This window comes from Saccopteryx bilineata, chromosome 3 (genome assembly GCF_036850765.1).
Source record: "Saccopteryx bilineata isolate mSacBil1 chromosome 3, mSacBil1_pri_phased_curated, whole genome shotgun sequence".
NCBI classification, from domain to species: Eukaryota; Metazoa; Chordata; class Mammalia; order Chiroptera; family Emballonuridae; genus Saccopteryx; species Saccopteryx bilineata.
The window spans coordinates 233,988,161-234,010,506 of NC_089492.1; the positions used below are offsets into that span (position 1 = coordinate 233,988,161).

Consider the following 22,346-nt stretch of genomic DNA (forward strand, 5'->3'; position numbering starts at 1 on the left):
AAGACTTTTTTGATGTTTGTAGAGATGAGTAACCATCCCCACACTGCCTGAATCTCTCAAATCTGACTGATAAGATATCTTGGTTCCTTATGGCAGATCCAAAGGATCCATGGTCACCCTGGCATTTACTGCACAGAAGTGCCAGTTCTCAGTACAGACCTGAACCTTGGGCCCTTCTTCCTTTCCCTCTCTGCTGCCTAGCTAGGCATAGTGCAACCGAACTGGACCTTGGGGTGGGATTGTGGAATCAACTACAAGGAACAGAAACTCTCTTTTATGGACTCTCAGGTCATGCAAAGGTGCTTTAAAAAGGAACTTCACCCAGGTTAACAGAAAGCTCACACAAGGAAAAGTGCATTTTATATATCATGACCACAAGAGCCTGCATCTGCAAAAAAGGAAAGAGATATAATGCAGCCTGTCGAACCCTATTAGAGCAGGAAAGAATGTTCATAACATGGGCCTTGGATGCCCTAAGTGAACTCTGAGTTAGACCTCAGACCCAAGCCATCCATTCTCACACTTTAGATGAATGAACCAGTTTTAATTGATGAATACTAGAACTTTTTTAAAGCTCTTAATTATCTAGAGTTGTCTATTGCTTCTTCTCCCTGGTAAAACTAAAACTATTAAATATTTCTAAACATCATCTTACAGAAGACCCACAAAAAAGCTTCAAAAAACAGTCTCTGGCTCACTGTAAAGTGTATGCAGTATACAGGTGGGTGTCTCGTCCTCTGTCCCAGGTGCAGGCCACGGTCCCACGTTCTCCCTTCTGTGTGCAAGATATGTTTTGAGGCTGTTCTGGAGCAACTTTAAAAATAAAGAGCAAAATCATATATTTTAAATACCACACAAGTGATATTTCAATCACATTGTTATTATTTGTGAACAAGATAACAATGCTTTCTTTGTAAGTCCCATACCCAGAGATACTGGTAGTCATTTTAATCCCATCGAGTTCAAATTTGCCTCTGCAGCATGAATTTCTTCTATAACAATAGCAATAGTACTGACTACAGATGAAACACTTATTATATGCCAAGTCCTACTCTAAGTGTTTTATGTGTGGTTTTTCTCAATTAGACATCACGGCAGCTACATTACGTACATAATTATTATTATCCTCACATTACTGAAGAGGAAACTAAGACTTAGAGGTTAAGTATCTTGCCAAAGATTACAAAACTACGAAGTGGCAGAAGCAGGGCTCCAGACCAGGTGTGGCTGGCTGACTTGAGTTCAAGCCTTTCACCACCATATCCTACTATTCTCCCTGGAAGGTGAATATCCATGCTAGGTTCATCACCCTGGTGATGACGAGCATACCTTCCTAGAATAAAGCCCACTCAAATATTAGAAAACATTAAAAATTAGGGGCTCTTTTTCTCCACTGACCTGAAATTTGCTGCCAAGGCATTTCTACCCACTGACCCTCTGGGTTGTACCATATAAATCTAATTTCTGCTGCATTACTTGGAGTACTTCATGAACATTTATCAATTAATTATCTATGTAGATTGATATTGGTGTTCATGGGCTAGGGACAGTGCTAGCTGTGGAAAAACAAATGTATGCAAGGCAGACATGGTCCCTTCTATCATAAGGTGTGTATTTTTTAAATGAAACCACTTTATAGTCAAAGACAGAACCCAAAGCTAAGAGTTTATCAGACATAACAATCATCATACTGAGACCTACATGTAGATAGATGTTTTCTTTGGGCGAGACAAAACAACTATACCACTGAAGTCCTAGTTATTGTCTGTATCCCAAAAAAGCTATAATTGATAGAATACTTTCTTTTTGTCCTTAGCACAGTAACTGCTCACTGTGTGACCCAGGCCATGCTAACTTCTTAGAGCTTCAGTTTTTCTATCTATAAAATAGGTGTAACAATATATAGATTAAATTGTTTTAATAGAACAATAAACTATTTTCCTAGAATAACAGACTCTTCCTTATGTGTACATTTTAACAGACATATATATATGTATGTCTATATACTCTATACATTCATATACACTATTTCTGACTGAGGCACATAAAATACTATATTAACTTTTTGTTTTATATAAAATTTGTTTATCATGGAGTTAATTAATTCCAATTGTTTCATTTGTTTAGTTTTTATTATTATTAATACAGTTCCAAACTCTCAAGCCAATTATCTGAGTCAGTGTTCGACATATTTAGAGGCACTGAGAATTCTATCAGTTTCATCTGCTTGAAGACCTTTCTTGGAGCATTGTGAACTTTCTAATGTGACTGCTTGGTCTCTATGCCTGGTATACAGCTGTCATCCTGGGATTGCCAATCTTCTCTCTCTCTTTTTTCTTTGAGAGAATCTTTCTTCCATTAACATACACGTACACACACAAAGAGACACCTTCTGAAACTCTTCTTAGTAAAAATTCTAATATGTTGAGCAAATAGGTATCTTATAGTCCTGAGCACACTGATTTCAAGATGGTGTTTGCAGAAGATTTCATTATAATTACCTAATAGCTAAATAATAAAGTTTATTTTTTGTTTGCTTTAACTTACAAAGTTAGTAAATAATAAAGGGGAAATGAGACAGTAGGGCTAATCCAGCAAAGACTAAAGCTGGTATCAATCTTCCCTAAGCCCTTGTGTGGTCAGCAGCCTTAGGCAAAGCTTGTCTCTAGAGGGTTAACCAGGACCAAAAATGATTAGTACACTGAGCTCCTCCTGGACCTGTCATGATTTCCTGGAAATTCTCCCTATTCCTGTGTTGGGAGTTCATGTTTCTTAGATCCATTGCTTTCTTCTTTATTGATTTAATTACATGTGTTGGGAGTATATTCTCCTGTAGTTACCTGGGAAACTGTACAGGGGAGGAAATACTTTGAGCATAGCTTAAAATGTCTTATCTACTCTAAAACTTGACTGATGCTTTGGCTGAGTGTAAAATTCTAGGTTGAAAGCACCTTCATTCAGGATTCTCAAGGCCATGTTCTGTTGTCTTCCACATTCTAGGATGCTGTTGAGAATTCCAACTCCATTTTGATTCTTGAGTTGGAATTGTCTATTTTTTCTCTTCAGAGATTGTAGAATCTTCTTTGTCTATACTATTCTCAATTTTCACAAAGATATGCTTACTGAGGGGCTGTTTTCTCTCACTCCTACAGATTCTCAAGGAGTTCATACATTCTGTGAAATTTTGTCCTTTAGTTTATGAAACATTCTTACTTTATTTCTCTAAGATTCTCTCCTCTGTTTTTTTCTTCCTAAAAATCCTTAGTTTTCATAGGTTGGATCGTCCCATAATTTTATGTTTTGTCCCTTATATTTTTAAAATTCTTGGTCTCTTTGTTCTAGTATGAGGGAAAACTTCCTCAGTTTATATATCTACCCGCTTATTGAGTTTTTAATTTCTGCTTATTTGGGGGGGCATATTTTCTATTCTCTAAATATTTTCTTTTTAGCATCTTATTTTTGTTCTGTATGCAATTTTTCTTAATTCTCTAAGGCTATCAGGGATAGCGTTTTACTGTTTTTTCAGAATTTTTTTGTCCCTAAATATAGTCTATTTCTTACACTTTACTTCCATGCTTTGTTTTGTGTTTTGGCTTTATTTCAGGGGAATGAGAGTAAGTGTGTTCAAACCACCATCTTTACCCTAACTCTTTATACAGTCTTTTGATGATCAAATGAGGTATAAAATACCTGGTATTTTTACACACAATAAAGTTAGTCTTCATCATCACCTTTACTCCTAACAGTTTACAGAGACTCTGACTTTTAAAGACCACAGCTTTAACGCACAACCATCTTTCTCAATGTGAGTTGCCTGGACCATGATATTCAGGTGTCTACTTCAGCCCAGGACTTGGTTTTGGATTGTCTGTCTAGAGACTGTCCCAGGGGAAACCAGACCTAATTCTCCTCAATACAAATGTATAATAGCTGATGCCAAAGAAAGGACAGGAAGCCTCTAAAAATTAAAATAGCTTATAATATCATAAATTATTATGAGTATTATGACTGTTATTTTTTTTAAAAGCACTTATGGGTAATAACAAGTCTCAGAAAATATAGCTTTCAGAAATAATCAATAGTAGCTAAACATATATTGAAAACAATCCAGCAAAAATCATGGTCTTTCATAATAATTTATTGCCTTGACTATGTAAATAGTTTGTGGATCAATCCTATGAGATTAAGCTAAAGCACTGATTGTGTATTTACTACACAGTCAGGATGAGCACTTGGTAGCAGAGCAGTACAAGCCCAGAAAGGGGCAGGGAAGAAAAGGTTAAAGGTTGTTTGCCCATTCCCAGTCCTGAAGAACCAGCCAATTATACACAGGCCCTCGAAGGACATGCAATGACACTACAGACTGCCTCTTATCACAAAAGAGAAAATGGCCTGCATACACTGTCACTAGATAGGATTGAGCTTACTACACTGGGTGAAACCAACATTCATTGTGTCTTTTCTTGGAATGACTAGCGATATTCAGAAAAAAGGCATTGCTTCCAGTCAGTCCTTCACCTCAAAGGTGTTAAACTTGCTGAAAGAGCAGCCATTTCATGATGTGGTTACGACCTGAGCATGTTGCACAAGCAACATTCTGGCAGGCAGCACCACCCAGTTGAGCTGCACCACGACAGATACTCCTTACCATCTCCCTAGACCTTCTGATGCTGCACATGGTCACAAATGCATCTGCATACTCTGGATGGAAAAGGAAAAAGTGAAAAAACTGCAGCACCCAGATTTACCTGAACAAAGATAGGACACAGAACAGAATGGCTAAAAACATCTGCAAGAACACTGACTTCTGAGGCTATTGTTAGCCTACTGAAAAAGAACACCCCAGCAGCACTGTGCACCTTGGAACTGATATCACAGTGCTGGGAATGTTTAACACAAATATGTAATGTCAGTCTTTATAAAATGGCAAATTGCCTGAGTGAACTATTCAGATGTTCTGAGGATAAGGAAGGTGAGGACCATAGGCGTTTTTTAGAAAATTTTTCATTTTATTTATAACCAATGCTTATACTTCTCTTAAGGGAAGTATGTTCACTACCCTGCACACAGTACATGTGAAGAAAAGAGTAAAACTGGACGTGCAATCTTTGCACTCATGACCTATGTTACTTTTATTAAGCATTTTGCATATAAGGTGTCATCTAATTACGGCAACCATCTTATGAGGTAGGTGTTAGTATCGTCATAATGCAGACAGAGAAGCTGAGGCTCAGAGAATTGAAACTGTCTAAGGGTATGTTGCCAGTGATAAGGTTTGAAATTAAAGCCCACTTTGCTCTTACGACACCATAGATTCTGAGAGCTGAGAGCACATGTCCCATAGTGGTGAGCACAGGAGACCCTGAGCTGAAAGAGGAGTACTGGGCCTGGTTTACACCCCCCCCCCCAGTGATTAGCGTGGCCATTGCTTGTGTTCTGCTCTGTTTCTGGTGACCCTCCATATCCTCACAGGTCACAGAGAAGAAGTTTCCATCTTTCCTCATTGACCTGTCTCACTGTCTTTGTGACAGGGACCCTGTCCTCACATTTTGGTCAGCCTGTCAGAGCAATTCCTCTTACTCTTATCATGCCTCTCGCCTGCTCCCGGAGCTTCCCGGGAACCACAGAGCACCATGAGATCTCTCGGGGCCCATGCCTGGCTGGGCCTTTAAGACTGCAAGCTGCAGGCAGGTGTTCTGCTGGCTCCCCCTGTGCTTTGTGGCTCACGCTGCAGATGCCAACTCTGACATCTGAGAAGCTGCCTGGAAGGACCAGCAGTGCAGCCAGAAGTATGGGGCAGCTGATGCCTGTGGGTGAACTCTGAACAATAGCAGACGGCTAAACTTTTCTCTCTTTCCCCTGTCATTGTATTTCCATGTATTCTTTCTGAAGATGAGCCAAGTGACCAGGCAACTGGCTGTATTTCCTGTTGACTCTGCGGCCAGCTCAGGAACTCAACTGCTTTGTATTTGCTTTTCTCCTGAGTTACCTCTTCACTCTTGCTTCCCTGGAACAGTACAGTTCTCCTCCCCGAGGGAGTGTCAGCATGTTAGTTTTGTCCCAGGTGGTTTTCTAGAAAACCCAGGAAAACATAGTAAGTATAATGACAGTTTTCACCTCTGCTAGGTACGATTAGGAGTGACTGTGGATGGGAGAACTATTCTTTGTGCATTAAGGCAAAGAGGGGGAAAGTTCTGTCTTGGGCAGCCACCTGGGTTCCAGAGTCAAAAGAGACATCTCTTTCTTCTTTTTAGGAGACTGTAGATTTGAACAAATTCTCATAAGTCAAGAAGGTATGAAGCCTGACCTGTGGTGGCGCAGTGGATAAAGCGTCGACCTGGAAATGCTGAGGTCGCCAGTTCGAAACCCTGGGCTTGCCTGGTCAAGGCACATATGGGAGTTGATGCTTCCTGCTCCTCCCCCCTTCTCTCTCTCCTCTCTCTCCCTCTCTGTCTCTCTCTCCTCTCTAAAAATAAATAAATAAAAATTAAAAAATAAATTAAAAAAAAAGATTCTTAATTATAAAAAAAAAAAAGAAGGTATGAAGACTCAGCTGTAGAGACCCATTTTCCTGCCATTGGAGTCCAAGGACAACAGGTGAGTGGTGTTAATGGTCCAAAAGGGGAGGGAGGGGAAGGAGAGAGAGAGAAAGGGATAGATAGAGGCTTACTAAATGAGACCCCAATTGTATTGATTTCTGTACTTTTCACCTTGAGGTGCTCATGTTACTATCAAGATAAAATATATCCATGTAGTCGGAGAAGAAAGAACAGTGTTCTATATTAGGAGTTTTTGCTTTACACATGACAAATATGCAAAGATCACCAATTTTTAGAAATTCAGAATGGAATGCTCACCACCAACGGAGACCTCTGCTCCACATATTTGAATCTCCTCATTGCTGCTACAGGTCAGTTTGCAGACAAACAGGGTTGTCCCCAGAGGAAGACCTGAGACCTGAGAACTGAGGGAGTGACCATCCTGCAACTGGATTCTTCTGCCGAATTCGTACAGGATTAGCCTCTTACAGCTGCAGTGTCGAGGGCAGCCTTGTTTGGGCTTCAAAGAGCATGAAATATTGACAGCAGCTCCAAGTGAAACGACGTGGGAAGGCTTCACAGTCACATCTCCTCTCTTGCACACGTCTGCCATAAGACACAAATGCAATATACTCAGTTGGCATATAAGAAACCCATTCCAAAATGGAGAGTTTGGGTAATTCCCTTAAGCAGGGTAAAATTAACCCCATCAAGCCTTGAAAACATCAACAAGCTCTGTTGCTCTGGCCATACGGGTGATGCACATTGAGAACAGAAGGCGGCCATGTTAAAGTCTGACTGAATTAAAACATGCCTTCCTCTCAAAACAGTAATATTATAACCAGAACTATTGATTGGGAAAGTGATGAGAAAATAGAGTTGGAAGAACATGTGAGAACACAGTTCCAGGAAAAACCAATCTTTCTATATGTAAATTATTCACCAGACTACTAAAAAGTACTTCCCAGAATAAAGGACCTTTGTTTCCATCCCTATTTATGATTTATAATGCTTACTTCAATTACTCATACCAAAAAGAAAAAGAGAGACCATCTTAAAAGGCTATTAAAAACTTTAGAGATGAAAATAAAGAAAAAAACAAACAAAATGTTAGAGGCAAATTTGAGAATACTTTCCTCTTTTTGCTAGATCAGTGGTTTAAAGTACGTATAAGCTATAACATTTTTTATTGAATTTATGAAGGTGACATTATTATAACATTATTTTGTAACAGAAAACATTCAGGGGCTCTGGTGTGTTTATAGTCAGCAACAAAGATGGAAGTTAGGTCTCACCATGCCAAAACTGATATTCCTTCAAGATATAAGACCGAGGGCTGGATGAACCATTACCCAGTACAGCTAATGTGAAATTACATGAATGTGTTCTTTTTAAAAGAATTCTCCATATTACTTACTAATGCCAGTTACCGTACTATACTCTCATTTAAAAGAGAGGTCATTCTTACTGCTAACATTTTTGTATAAATAAACATAACAATTATTCAGAATTAACAGGTTTTGGTGGTATGTAGTAACTGCCAATGAAAGAACCTTAAGATTCACCATGAATTTTAAATGTGATATAAAACCTTCCCTGAAAGTCTTTTTTTGGGTGATTATAAGATTGCTTGGATCACCTACCATAAGTAGGAATTGATTTTTTAAAAATGTTATTTAAATCAAATAAAGTACTGAAAAACTCATTTAAAATAAAAAGTTCTCATTTTTATTTTCAGAAAGAAAACTAAGTCTCTTTTTCTTATCTTACTTATGTTTGTTTTCTGCTTGTTAGATCTTCTTTGATCCTAATGGCTCAGAAAGTAAAAAATAAGCTCCCAATAGAAAAAGCAAAGGAAACATGAGCCATTTTTTTGGAAAAATTGCTGCCCTGGTCAGTTGGTTCAGTGGTAGAGCATCAGCCCGGCATGTGGATGTCCCAGGTTTGATTCCTGGTCAAGGCTCACAGGAGAAATGACAATCTGCTTCCCCCCCCCCCACCCCCGTCCCCCGCAGCCATGGCTCGACTGGTTCAAGCACATTGTCCCGGGCACTGAGGATGGCTCCATGCCTGAGGTGCTAAAAATAGCTCCGTTGCAAGCATGGTCCTAGATGGGCAGAGCACTGCTTCAGACCAGGGTTGCTGAGTGGATCCCAGTCAGGGTGCACGTGGGGGTCTGTCTCACTATCTCCCCTCCTCTCACTTGGAAAAATTAAAAAAAAAATTGCTGAATTAACCCATGAATACCCTTTGTTAAAATACATTATAATGTAAAACATTCATTCATGATGCTGAGTTTGGCTATCTAGCCATTTTCTTAAGAGGAAATATATCATTGAACTTTTATTTTAATCATTAGTATAAATTAAATAAAATACATATTAGTTCCATACATAAAACCAGACTTATCCACTTACATGACAAAAGACTGACTACAGTAGACCAACGACCAGAACATTTATCACAAATGCATATTTCATCTGTAACTGAGGTTGGAAACCACAAATCCTTCCACAGACTAGATTATAGAAATAGCTTACCTATTTTTGCTTTAACCAACAGCGACATGAGGACAAAAATAAGTGCCAAACAGCATGCTCTAACCATATGTGCCATGAACTGTTACTTCTGGAATTCACCTCTATATTTTTCCTTGTAAAAGAAGACAGATTCATTCATGTTAAACACATTCAGAAAATACCAGAACCACCATCATTCAGAAGGGTTTACAATGCCCCTTTATTTCTCTTCATATTGTTAAGATTTTGTTTTTTACTTTTAAATAAATAATGAATTGTATCTTTAAAATTAGTAAATTGACAATCTTAGCCATCTCTAACTTCCATGTCACTTAAGCTTCTTGGGGCAAGCAAAGGGTGAGAGAAGAGAGATAGCTTTTGGAGTCCTTTAGAACTGGGTTTAAATACTCTGAGACTACTGGCAAAGTTACTCAGTTTTCTAAGCCTCAGTCCTATTTTTTTTTTTTTCCAGACAGGCTGTATCAGTATATCAGTATAGTCAAACACAGTTGTGTGAAATTCCAAGACCAATGAGAATTTTTGATCTAGTCCTCAGTTTCTGGAAGTAACAAGATTAACAAGTGTCTCCTAACGCCCTCCCACATCACCTTGGACCTTAGTAAAAGATTGATCTCTTTGGCAGTAGGAAAAAATTCCAAGGATTCTAAAGAGGCGTGTTTAAGTTTTCTATAGAAATTTAATTTTCCTTGTATGTTTGCTTGTTTTTTTTTTTTTATTTACTATTTTACCAAGTGTTTTCATCTTGAATGGTTCAGAAAATGCAAGCTGGTGGTTTCTCATTGTTCCCAAATTGAAATAAAAGTAATGAGTCTACTAGTCATTACTAAATTTTCTAAATTCTATTAAAGATGGACCAAAAAATACATAAAACAAGATGGAAAATTCTCTGATGTCAGGCCGCTGGGAACCAGCCAGTACAAATGTTGACTTCTTATTACCATTCTAGAAATGTGCCAGAATGTATTGGAAAGCCTCAGAAAAATTCACTTATTCACTCAGTTAGTGATGGCTACCTCTCATGTGCCAGGCACAAAGTTAAGTGCTAGACACGGCAGTCTGGCCAGAGTGGGCTTCCAAGGAAATACCACTTGCTCCTTTGACTCCTTTATTTCTAGCCCAGTTATCACTCAGGGTAGCCCCAAATTAAATTAGCATCTTTTCAATAGTCTTTCCAGCTGCTATTCTTTCTCCTCTTGACATTTAATTCTTTTTTTAAAATTTATTTTTATTTAAAAAAATTTTTTATACAGGGACAGAGAGAGAGTCAGCGAGAGGGATAGAGAGGGACAGACAGGCAGGAACGAGAGAGATGAGAAGCATCAATTATCAGTTTTTTGTTTTGACACCTTAGTTGTTCATTGATTGCTTTCTCATATGTGCCTTGACTGTGGGCTTTCAGCAGACCGAGTAACCCCTTGCTTGAGCCAGTGACCTTGGGTCCAAGCTGATGAGCTTTGCTCAAACCAGATGAGCCCGCATTCAAGATGGCGACCTTGGGGTCTTGAACCTGGGTCCTCCGCATCCCAGTCTGATGCTCTATCCACTGCGCCACCACCTCGTCAGGCGACATTTAATTCTTGGAGGATCTCAGCTCACTCAGAGCATGATTATTTTCTCTGTTTCTATTCTCTCCCAGGAGAGCTCATCTGATCACCTGGCTCTAGCTATCATCTGTATGCTAAAGACTCCCAGATAGATATCTTCAATTCAGACTTCTCCCCAAGCTCCAGTCTCACAGGCCTGTCTCCTTGGTATCACTTTTTGGACGTGTATCTGACATTCAATATTAACATGCTCAGTTCGAATTTTAGGTCTACCTTCTGCAAACCGGTTCTTTCCAGCCTTTTCTATCTCAGTAAATATCAATAACATTTTATCCCTTAAGCAGTTCAAAATCCTAGATTCCACCTTCCTTCTTATCCCCTACAACCAAACTAAGTCCTCTCAATTTTACCTCCAAAATATATCTCAGATCATTTTACTTCTCTCCTTTTCTACCCTCCTCACTCCAATCCCATTAACTGTCATCTCTCCAGTAGATGACTAAACTAACCTCTTAAAGTGTCTCTCTAATTCATCTTTGCCCATTTCCAACTCACTTTCACATGGCTGACTATCTTTAAAACACATAAAGGAGATTACGTTACCTCTTCACATTACCACTATTTAGAATCCTTAAACAGGTCCCCATTGCTGTTAGAATAAACCCCAAATCCTTACCACACAAGAGCTCTGAGCCATTTCACCGTCTCACTTCCCTCATCCTGCCACCATCATTTGCTTTGCATTTTGCCCTGCTCACCCTGCTCCTTTCACACTGGCCTTCAGCCTGTTTGTTAAATTAGACATGCCCTTTGCTGCCCAGAGAACTCTGCACTTTCCATTTCCTCTGCTAGAATTCTCTTCCCAGGTTCTCAGTGGCTGACTTACATTCTTCAGATCTCTTATCATGTGTCACTTCCTCCGAGAGCCCCTCCCTGACCACCTTGTTAAAGTGGTCTTGCCCCGCTATGTTCTACTCACTGCCTTATTTATTGCCTTCATGGTACAATTTGTAACTCCCTTATGTACTTGATTATTTGTTTGTCATTTATCTTTGTGCTAGAAGTTAAGTCACCAGCAGAGAAGAAACATTGACTGTCTTGCTCATTGCTGTATGCCAGCACTTAGCATTAGGGAAGAATACTCAATAAATGGTCATTGAAAGAAAAGTGGGAGAAGAGAAGGAATATGACATAGAAAACTCCTAAACAGCCCTGGCTGGTTAGCTCAGCGGTAGTGTGTTGGTCTGGCGTGCGGAAATTCCAGGTTCAATTCCCAATCAGTACACACAGGAGAAGCAACCATCTGCTTCTCCCCGTCCATCTTCCCTGCCCGCAACCTGGCTTGAATGCTTTGAGCAATTGCCCTGGGACCTGGCTCCATGGCCTCAGCCTCAGGCGCTAAAATGGCTCAGTTGCTGAGCAACAAAGCTGCAACCTATCCAGGCAGAGCATTGCCTGGTAGAGGCTTGCTGGGTGAATTCCAGTCAGGGTGCATGTGGGAGTCTGTCTCTGCCTTCCCTCTTCTCACTGAATTAAAAAAAAAAGAAAACTCCTAAACATCCCTGTGGTAGGCAGAATAATGGCCCATGAAAGATGTCTATGTCCTAATCCCCAGAACCTACGACTATATTATGTTATATGACAAAGGGATTTTGGAGATGTAATTAAAAGTAAGGGCCTTTAGATGGGGAAATTATCCTCGATTATCCAAATGGACTAATCACATGAGTCCATAAAAGTGGATGAGGGCCCTGGCCGGTTGGCTCAGTGGTAGAGCGTCGGCCTGGCGTACAGGAGTCCCGAGTTCGATTCCCGGCCAGGGCACACAGGAGAAGTGCCCATCTGCTTCTCCACCCCTCCCCCTCTCCTTCCTCTCTGTCTCTCTCTTCCCTTCCTGCAGCCAAGGCTTCATTGGAGCAAGGATGGCCCGGGCGCTGGGGATGGCTCCTTGGCCTCTGCCCCAGGTGCTGGAGTGGCTCTGGTCACGACAGAGAGACGCCCTGGAGGGGCAGAGCATCGCCCCCTGGTGGGCAGAGCGTTGCCCCCTGGTGGGCGTGCCGGGTGGATCCCGGCGGGCGCATGCGGGAGTCTATCTGACTGTCTCTCCCCATTTCCAGCTTCAGAAAAATACAAAAAAAAAAAAAGTGGATGAGGGAAGCAGAGAGCTGTGGCATGAACCTGCCTCTGCTGGTCTTGAAGATAGAGAAAGGGGACCATGCCCAAGGAATATGGTGGCCTCTACAGTCTGGGGATGGATCTCAATTTACAGATAATATAAAATGTATTCTCCTGCTGATCTAAACAGAAATCTGACAGTGTCCCTCTCACTAAACCATGAAGTCCACAGGCATGGCTTACAATGGCCTCAAAGCTCATTTCTGTCTTTACTGCTAGCCACATCTACCACGACTCTCTGGTGACGTTCACCTGTCTAGCAACGCTGAGCTGCTTATAGTTCCCCTGCACATCTCATGCCAATTCATGCTTCTTTGTCTTTGTTCATGCTATTCTTTTACCTTTCACTGTTCTGTCTGAGTCTTACTCATCCATCCCAACTCCGCTCAGACACCTTTTATTCAGTCATTCATTCAATAAATATGTATAAAGCAATCTTTATGTGTCAAGAATCTGGGAAAGAGTGGAGAAGACAGAGAGGGGTTTGGCTCTTACGGAAGCAACATTCTGGAGTAGGGAGACAGAAGACAAAGAAATAAATAACAGATTCAGATAATGATAGAAGAAAGAAGATGAGGCTAAAGGGAGAGAGCCTGGGAGACCAGAGAAGCAGGTAAGTGAAGAATTTCTAGGAGTCAAGTTTGAGCTGAGATTGGTGCAAGCCAAGGGAAGACTCAGGAAGAACTTTCCTGATAGAGAAAACGGTGAGTTTCCAGAAGCAGAGGAGCAAGCTTGCTGTGAAGGAGGCTCAGAAGTAAGGTCAGGGTGGTAGGGAAAGTGCCCGTGGAGAGACTGGTATGAAATGAAACTGGAGAAGGCAGGAGCCAGATCCACCACCGGCTTGTTTGCCGTGGATGGGAGCCTGGATTTTACCCTCAAAACTAAGGAAAATAACTGGTGTTTCATTAGAGGTTTTATTGATCTATTCCACTAGATTTTAACTGCAGGTGTTTAAGGTATGAATTAAATATATTCGTACAACCAAAAAAGAAACTAACAAAATAAGTAGTCTTGGTCCCTTGTATAGAGACCAGAGAGGAAGCAAGCAGACCAGTAAGAAAACAACCTCAGAGACCCAGGTAGGAAACAATGGAGATGTGGACCACAGTTATAGCAGTAGAGATGGAAAACGTTGTCAGGCCTGACTGGCGGTAGCACAGTGGAGAGAGTGTCAACCTGAGACGCTGAGGTCCCCGGCTCTAAATCCCAAGGTCACCAGCTTGAGCACAGGATCACTGACATGATACCAAGTCGCTGGTGTGAGCCCAAAGGTCACTGGCTTGAAGCCCAAGGTCACTGGCTTGAGCAAGGGGTCACTGGCTTGGCTTGAGGCCTCCTCACCTTGTCAAGGCACATATGAAAAGCAATCAATGAACAACTAAAGTGAAGCAACTACGAGTTGATGTTTCTTACCTCTCTCCTCCCTCTCTCCTTCTCAAAATCAATAGAAAAACAAATAAATGAAATACTTTAAAAAAAAAGGAGAAACAGACAAGAACATAGATCTGTTACTGTGTGTGCCCTGAGCAGGGATCTAACTAGGAACCTCTGTGCTTTGGAATGATGCTCTAACCACCTGAGGTATCTGGCCAGGGATAAAATACTTTCTAAGAGAGAGAGAGAGAGAGAGAGAGAGAGAGAAAAGTTGCTAGATTTTAGGAAGCCTTACTTATGGCTTCAGGTCAGACTGAAGCCTCCTATTAGTATCTTCATAGCCTCTTGCATTCTCCTATCCTAGCATCTACCATAAGTAGAACTAATTTATTTCTGTATCTTCCTGTCTCCTCCATTTGCTTGCCTGCTCTTCTTTGGCAGAGGCCACAATTACAGGCACATAGTAGGCATGTGCTGAACTGAGTGAAGCTTAAATGGTTTTTCTGTGTTCATCTAATTTACCTCCAGTTTAGCTTAATGAAATGAAAGCTAAATTAAATGCTATTCTGCTACAATGTGGCTCATGTAATTAATAAGTTTTGTTTACTGTAGTTACCTTAGTTGCATCATTAAAATTTGTAATATTCTCCATAAAGGAAATTATGACTTGAACTAGAAGATAACTGAATACACAGATCCATAGGGATTAAATAGGTTTCTGCTCCCTAATTGCAAAGGGTGTCTAAAGGGTTTCTTCTTTCTTCTTTCTATCTTTCCCTTTCTTTCTTTTTCTTTCTTTCTTTCTTTCTTTCTTTCTTTCTTTCTTTCTTTCTTTCTTTCTCTTTCTTTCTTTTCTTCTTTCTTTCTTTCTTTCTTTCTTTCTTTCTTTCTTTCTTTCTTAGTGAAGGTCAGAAGGAGAGAGAGACAGACATATAGACAGAGACAGACAAGAAGGGAGGAGATGAGAAGCATCAACTTCTTTGTTATGGTATTGAATACTTTAGTTGTTCATGGATTGCTTTCTCATATGTGCCTTGACCGGGGGGCTCCAGACCCTTGCTCAAGTCAGCAACCTTGGGCTAAAGCTAGTGACCTTTGGGCTTTAAGCTAGTGACCTTTGGGCTTTAAGCTAGTGACCTTTGGTTTTCAAGACAGCGATCATGGAGTCATGTCTATGATGCCAAGCTAGTGAGCCCACACTCAAGCTGGTGATCTTGGGGTTTCAAACCTGGGTCCTCAGCGTCCCAGGTCAACGCTCTAGCCACTGTGCTACTGCCTAGTCAGGTAACAGGCTATCCAGGGTATCTTTCAATGTGCTTTGCAATTTATAAAACTGTAACATTCTTCAAATAGTAAAATATTCAATACTAAAACATTCAATTGGATATTAGAATTTTTTAAATGTACATATACGAAATATGTATATATATGAAATATGCACATATATGAAATATACATACATACCTATATATGAAATAGGTAAAATAGAGGATAACTTTGAGTTTATACAGTATATTGATCCAAACACAAACTTGCTCATTTTCTCAGAACACCAGGTTAAACAGCTTCTCCATTTATAAGAAACTCAGAACCCCAAAGACCTTCAAGTAAATGAGATATCTTCCAATAAAATGAAACCTATCATCTGTAAACATCCTCATATAGCCTGTCTGGAAGGTCCATATTAAAACTACAACTCTATCTTGAATCAGAAAAACAATGAGTGTGCTATGTCATTGACTCATCACTCCAGTTGTAACCATTTCCAGATAGTGAAAACAATATCTCAATGAGAGGGGTGGGGACTAGCCAGAAATAGAGCCACCGGCAGGTGGCAGAGGCAACAATTACCTCTTAGTGAGTCTCTTCTTCATTGCTCCAGGAAGAAGAAAAAAATATGCAACTACTTCAAAGTCTTATTTTACCAGTCTAGGAAAAACCCTTACCACTGGTAAGGCTAGTGAATCTCAGTTCCACTTTGTGCTATTAACCATGGAGAACCATTTCCTCATTCATGCAATTGGTGCTTAGACAAAGCTTTCCTTTTTTTTTTAAATTGTTTTTTTTCTTTCTTTTTTTAAATGACAGAGACAGAGAGAAACAGAGAGAGGGACAGATACGGACAGACAGACAGGAAGGGAGAGAGATGAGAAGCATCAACTCTTCACTGTGGCACCTTAGTTGTTCTTTGATTGCTTTCTCATATGTGCCTTGACCAGGGGGCTACAGCTGAACCAGTGACCCCTTGCTCAATCCAGAGACCTTGGGTTCAAGCTGGTGAGCTTTGCTCAAGGTTCAAGCTCATGAGCTTTGCTCAAACCAGATGAGCTTGTGCTCAAGCCGGCGACCTCGGGGTTTCAAACCTGGGTCCTCTGTGTCCTAGTCTGATGCTCCATCCACTGCGCCACCACCTGGTCAGACTGCTTAGACAAAGTTTTGAGAAGATTAGTATGATAATGTCATGGACCATAAGAATACATAGCACATTACAGTTAGGTTAGTTCCCATTTTCCCTTCTGCGTCCTATTTTTGCATTTCTTTTTAAAATCACTTATTACTTTCAATGTACTGAAATTGTATGTTTTGTTAGACTAAGTAAAAAATCATATGTTAGGCATTCTTTATTCTTAACACTGGCTATTAGATAATTTAATAAGTCAAAGGAAGAAGGAACCTCAAGGGTTTGCTAGTAAATACCATGTAATGCTGCCCCTTCCCCTCCCAACAACTGAAATCTGAGGGCCACTGCAGAACAATCAAGCAATTGTTCTGAACATGCATCAAGGCTTGATGTCTTCTAGATGGATGCTGTTAATTAGCCATTTGATCAATGAAGCAGGGTACAAAATATTTCCCCATTTTACAGAGAGATAAACTGAGGCCTAGAGGAAAGGTCACATTAATAGCAGAATCCAGATTAGAACGTAGGTCTCCAGATTTCTAATATAACATTATTTCTATCATGTAAGACTGTTTCCGATCACTAGTAACAGTGTCAGCATAATACTGAAAATAATTCTAATGTTAACACTAGTCTTAATAGCAATGCTACAGTTTGTTGATCTCTATGTTCACGGCACCACATACCTTGCACACAGTATTTATGATACCTGTCTGGAAAAACATTTATAATGCCTAATGCTGGTAATCTTCAGAAGCCTGAATCATCATTTCTGATAACTACCCTCCTCAAAAGGGAGTGAAACGAACAAACCCCATGCAGCCATCCTTAATGGTCCATCCCATTATGAGGATGGAAAAAGAAAATCAAATCCACCAAGTTACTAACTTGCAACTTTGCCATTAGAGCCAACTTTCTTCTCCAGGACTTCTCATGATCTATGTTATGAAAAAAACCAGTCTCCTGACTGAAGCACTATCTCCTTTTCCTTTCTGAGTCTACTACTTGGTGAAAACCTATCAAGCTATAACATAGACCAGGGGTCCCCAAACTACGGCCCGCGGGCCACATGCGGCCCCCTGAGGCCATTTATCTGGCCCCCACCGCACTTCTGGAAGGGTACCTCTTTCATTGGTGGTCAGTGAGAGGAGCATAGTTCCCATTGAAATATTGGTCAGTTTGTTGATTTAAATTTACTTGTTCTTTATTTTAAATATTGTATTTGTTCCCGTTTTGTTTTTTTACTTTAAAATAAGATATGTGCAGTGTGCATAGGAATTTGTTCATAGTTTTTTTTATAGTCCAGCCCTCCAACGGTCTGAGAGACAGTGAACTGGCCCCCTGTGTAAAAAGTTTGGGGACCCCTGACATAGACAAATGCTGGTCTGTCAGTTTCCAATCAAATCAGCCTCTTTGCACCATGTTAGATGGCTTGAAGGGGGGAAAATGTTACACCACATCAATCCTCTCTGCTTTTTAATTTTTCTATCCAATAGTGTCAACACCCTTTACACAAGCCAAATTGAACACAATCCCGTTTTCCTTTCTTACGCAGCTGCTGTAGCTCTCTTGAATATTCTCTCATCACTGGTAAGCCTTTATAGTCCTAATTATACCATGCACAGAATTTTTTTTTCTTGCCCAAATTCAGGAGACTTCTGAACTTTTTGGAACTTTTAAAGAAAAGTTTCAGTCACAATATCTTTTCCTTTCCCTCTTTATGATTTCATTATCATTTTTCTAAACAAATCCCATTATATTTTTCTCCCTTCTTTTCTATTTTTTTTTAGAATGTTCTATTAATTCTACTTGTCTGTATTCCCATTTCAGATATATCACACTGGACACAAACAGTATCCCAAAATGTTGTGCATAAACAAGTCATGTTTAAAATGCATTAGGAAATCACATCCAGCCTAATCCATGAATCATGTGTACTGTAAACTGCCTTATAAATTGAGCAAACCTACCCACAATAGAACAACAAAATAGGAAGAAAAAAAAAAGAAAGGAAGGAAGGATGGAAGAAAGGAAGAAAGGAAGGAAGAAATGAAGGAAGGAAGGAAGGAAGGAAGGAAGGAAGGAAGGAAGGAAGGAAGAGGGAAAGAAATAAAGAAGAAATAAAACATGGATGGAGTCTTGAAGAAATAAGGTACTTTCAAATCAACTTATTATTTGCTACATTTCGTCTTTTCTTTCTTTGATTAGCTCCATAAGCCTACAATATTCATGGCACTTGTTCAATTAAGTTTTAACAATCCAACCTTCTCTGTTTTCACCTTCTGCATCCTTCTAGAACTACGACTAACATAAGCCATCTTCTATTGGGAGGGATGAAGAAATGGAAAGAGCATGGTGTTTGGAGCCAGAGAACCTGGGTGCCATTTCGTTTCCTCCACTTCCACCTGTGCCACCATCACAAGTGACTTCACATTTCAAAGCCTTTTTTCCTTATTTGAAAAACATTTACTGAGTGAATTAAATATCTTTCACTAACATTTCTTCCTCAGTTTATTGGAAAGGTCTCTCATAGGACATCCTCACTCGTGAAATCTCGAATTGTGGACAATGGCATGGGGGTTGGAGAGGGTTAACCTTGGATCTTAATGAAATTCCGGTGACTTTTGCTTCCCCTTATACCATCAACCCCTGAGTCTTTTCATAAAGTGCTATGAGACATTAAAGATATTAAAGCACATTACAATTACTTTGCTTTGAGAGTTTTCTAGGAATTTCACAATTATCTTCAGATAATTGGAGGCACACTGTGGAAATGGGGTGGGGACTAAGACTAGTGATCACCATCCTACAATATTCCTCAAAGTTTCTTATATAAACTAAGAATTCAACTGAAGTCTCTGCACTAATAATCCCATGTCTCATTATCTTTGCCTGACATTTTGTTTCCTGTTTCCTCTGCATATCACTGCAAAAGAAATGTAAATGAAGATTCTAATTTTAATAATCCTTTATAATGAGCATTTACTAAGCAATTGATCACAATTCAGAGCAAATAATGAAGTTGTTAATATTTGGTGTTCTACTATATAAAGTAACTCTTGGTATCTCTATTGTACAGCTGGAGAAATCTACAAGGTGATCAATAAAAAAAAAAGTCAGTTTAGAATTAGATTAATTAGAACTACCTTTCATGCTTGAGTTTCCTTATTTGTAACCTGAAAATAAAAATAGCACCTACCTCACAGGATTAATATGGGGGTTAAATGAAAAGCTCCTAATACAGTGTCTGGTATATACCAAGAGCTCAATAAATGTTGTCATCTGGTATTATAATAAGAAAGAAGATAATATCACTTACTTTTCAAGGATATTGTCATAATTAAGAAAGACTGCCTAGTTTTATAACCTCTTTGCCCATTCTTGCTCACCACTGAAAAATTATTTTGATTAAAACTAGATCCCATATCTCCTTTATAAGTGACTTTATACCACTTATCATTTATGACAACTAAATATAATTTATTTATATTATATTATCATAATTATTGTCTCCCTAAACAGTTTCAACTTCTTGAGGACAGGGACTGGGTCTTAAACTTCTTTATATTCACTACAGCGACCTGAACAGCATGCTGAACATCATAGATGTTCAATGTATAGCATTGTTCCATTAGCAAAAAGCACCACAAAGTTTCAAGAGCAAAGGAAACTGGACAAGGCTTGATTAGTTTTTGGCTTTCTTTTCTTTTGGGGGGGGGGGTCGAGGGGGTTGGCTTTCTTTACAGGTTAATCTGCACAAATTCACAAGTAGAATTTGAGAGCAGTAGTAGCACTGTGAGTGTAATTACAAAGATGGCAAATAACTGGCTAGAGAACAATGCAGATGCAGTGCTACAGAAATACAGGTAAGTCCACAGCTGAGAAATGATGTGCAACATTTACTGCACTTAGAGGATTCTCCTCCCATAAAAATCTCATGTGTGCTTTAGAATTTGTTTTCCACAACAGAACTCATTCCAATACAAAAGGATTCAAAATTTGGGAATTTAACATCTTATGTAAAATCAACATTCAAAAATAAAAACCATAATAAAAGATAAAAGAATGCTGCAAACTCTTCCAGAGCCTTTCATGAACAAAGTGATAGTAATGAGTTGAGGATTTCACAATAAAACGGGAAGGGGAGTGTTAGCTCTCAGATACTAAAGTCCCTTCAGTTATATGTGGGAGACAGAAATAGGACCCTGTACCGTGCCCTGTAAAAGGGAAATGAGAATCTAATGTTTGTTTGCCCAAGTGGAGGTGGCTTTAATGTTATTAAGCCTGAGGAGCAAAAAGGCAAGGAGCACAGAGTTTGGAGCCAGAAACATAGTGATCTCTGTGAAACTGCATTGGTTTCCACATTTGTAAAATGGGAATGCTAATAACCACATCACTGGGTTTTTAAAGAGTTATAATAGGATAACGATGTGTCAAGTGCACAGTAGGTACTCAACAAAGATTTTATCTATACACCCAGGGGATTGTAAGAATTATCCAGAGGTTTTGTTTTTGTTTTAATATAAAAACTAAGGTAATTTCACCTTGCTCTTTAGACACACCAGGGTGAAGTCTTTTTGTATGCTTTTGGGCTACTATTGTAAAACCTATATCTAGACCCTTAATATGAAAGAATTTAACCTCTCACAGTGCTTATATTTACCGTCCTTCAAGCAGGTGAGAAGAGCCTCCTGAAAGAGGCATTTCACAGATGAGAAAACAGATTGGCCAGTCCACTCACCCCAGAGCATTCTGCTAGTAACTAGCCAGGCCAGGATTTGGGTCTGTCTAAAGACGCCACATGCTGCCGAAAAGGGGGCACCCCCTCCCCCGCAAGACTAAATACGATCCTCAATATCTTATAGACAGTTCATTTTCAAGGCCTGAGTAACGCGCCCGTGGTCCTAGACCAAGGCTGGACCCTGAGGGGTGCCCTCTGCCGTTTTCTAGACGCCATTCCCCTCCCCTCGGCAAGCACCCCCTGTCAGGGCTGAGTCTCAGCGCCTCCTCCCCAAGTCTAGCCAAACTTCAACCCTGCACTCTCGAGTGAACATCAGCGCCCAGAGAAGGAGGACCTTGCCGGGGAGAGACCCCCACTCACACCACCCGCCAGCCCCCACTCCAACAGAAGCGACGCACTGAAGCTTCAGCACTGAGACACCCAGCTCAGCTCGTACCCCGCGTCCCGCCCCAGCGGAGCCCTTGGTCGCTCACCGCGCGTCGCACGCCCATGGGCCGGCTGGGCGGGCCGGAGCGGCCGGTGACCCGGGTGCGCTGGGAAGCACGTGTGCCGCTTGCCGCAGGTGCTCCGCGCGTCCGCCTCGGGCGCCACGGGAGACCCCGGGTGGGCGTTTCCGTGCGGCGGGGCGCGGAGGGGGCGCGGCGCAGCCTCCAGCTGCCTGACCCGGGCCACCAGCGCCTGCGGTTTCCACGCCGCGGTCGGAGCGGGCCGGGGACCGGCTCAGCCGCCGGGGGCAGTGCCTCTGTCTCCCCGAGCAGCGTAATGCTCCTCACACCTCCGTTTCCCCTTATATAAAACGCGAGGGTAAAGCCCGTCTCCTGAGACTGAGCGAGGGCTGAGTTGGCGTGCTACGACGAAATTATGTTGTGGGTTTTCACAGCCACAGAGTAGCGGCACTTCGTTGACACTCTAATTAGAGAACTTTCCTGAGGTGATGTTCTGTGCAGTCGGGGCGCCCAGCGCTCACCACGCCCTGGGCCCTGGTCGCCAAAAGGGCTGTGTGCAGGGACGTCTAGGTGGGGAGAAAATATC

General features: G+C 40.8%; 1 protein-coding gene across 1 annotated transcript in view; it reads right to left on the reverse strand.

The window, feature by feature from the left end:
* IL12RB2 (interleukin 12 receptor subunit beta 2) overlaps positions 1-21,961 on the reverse strand; it is a 91,794-nt gene extending 69,833 nt beyond the window's left edge. The window contains exons 1-4 of the mRNA XM_066264982.1: positions 21,788-21,961; positions 9,080-9,191; positions 6,858-7,145; positions 699-813 (exon numbers count right to left, since the gene is read on the reverse strand). Coding sequence (XP_066121079.1) covers positions 699-813; positions 6,858-7,145; positions 9,080-9,155 — 479 coding nt within the window. The 5' untranslated portion in view covers positions 9,156-9,191; positions 21,788-21,961. The remainder of the gene's footprint in view (positions 1-698; positions 814-6,857; positions 7,146-9,079; positions 9,192-21,787) is intronic.
* Positions 21,962-22,346: the final 385 nt, after the last annotated feature.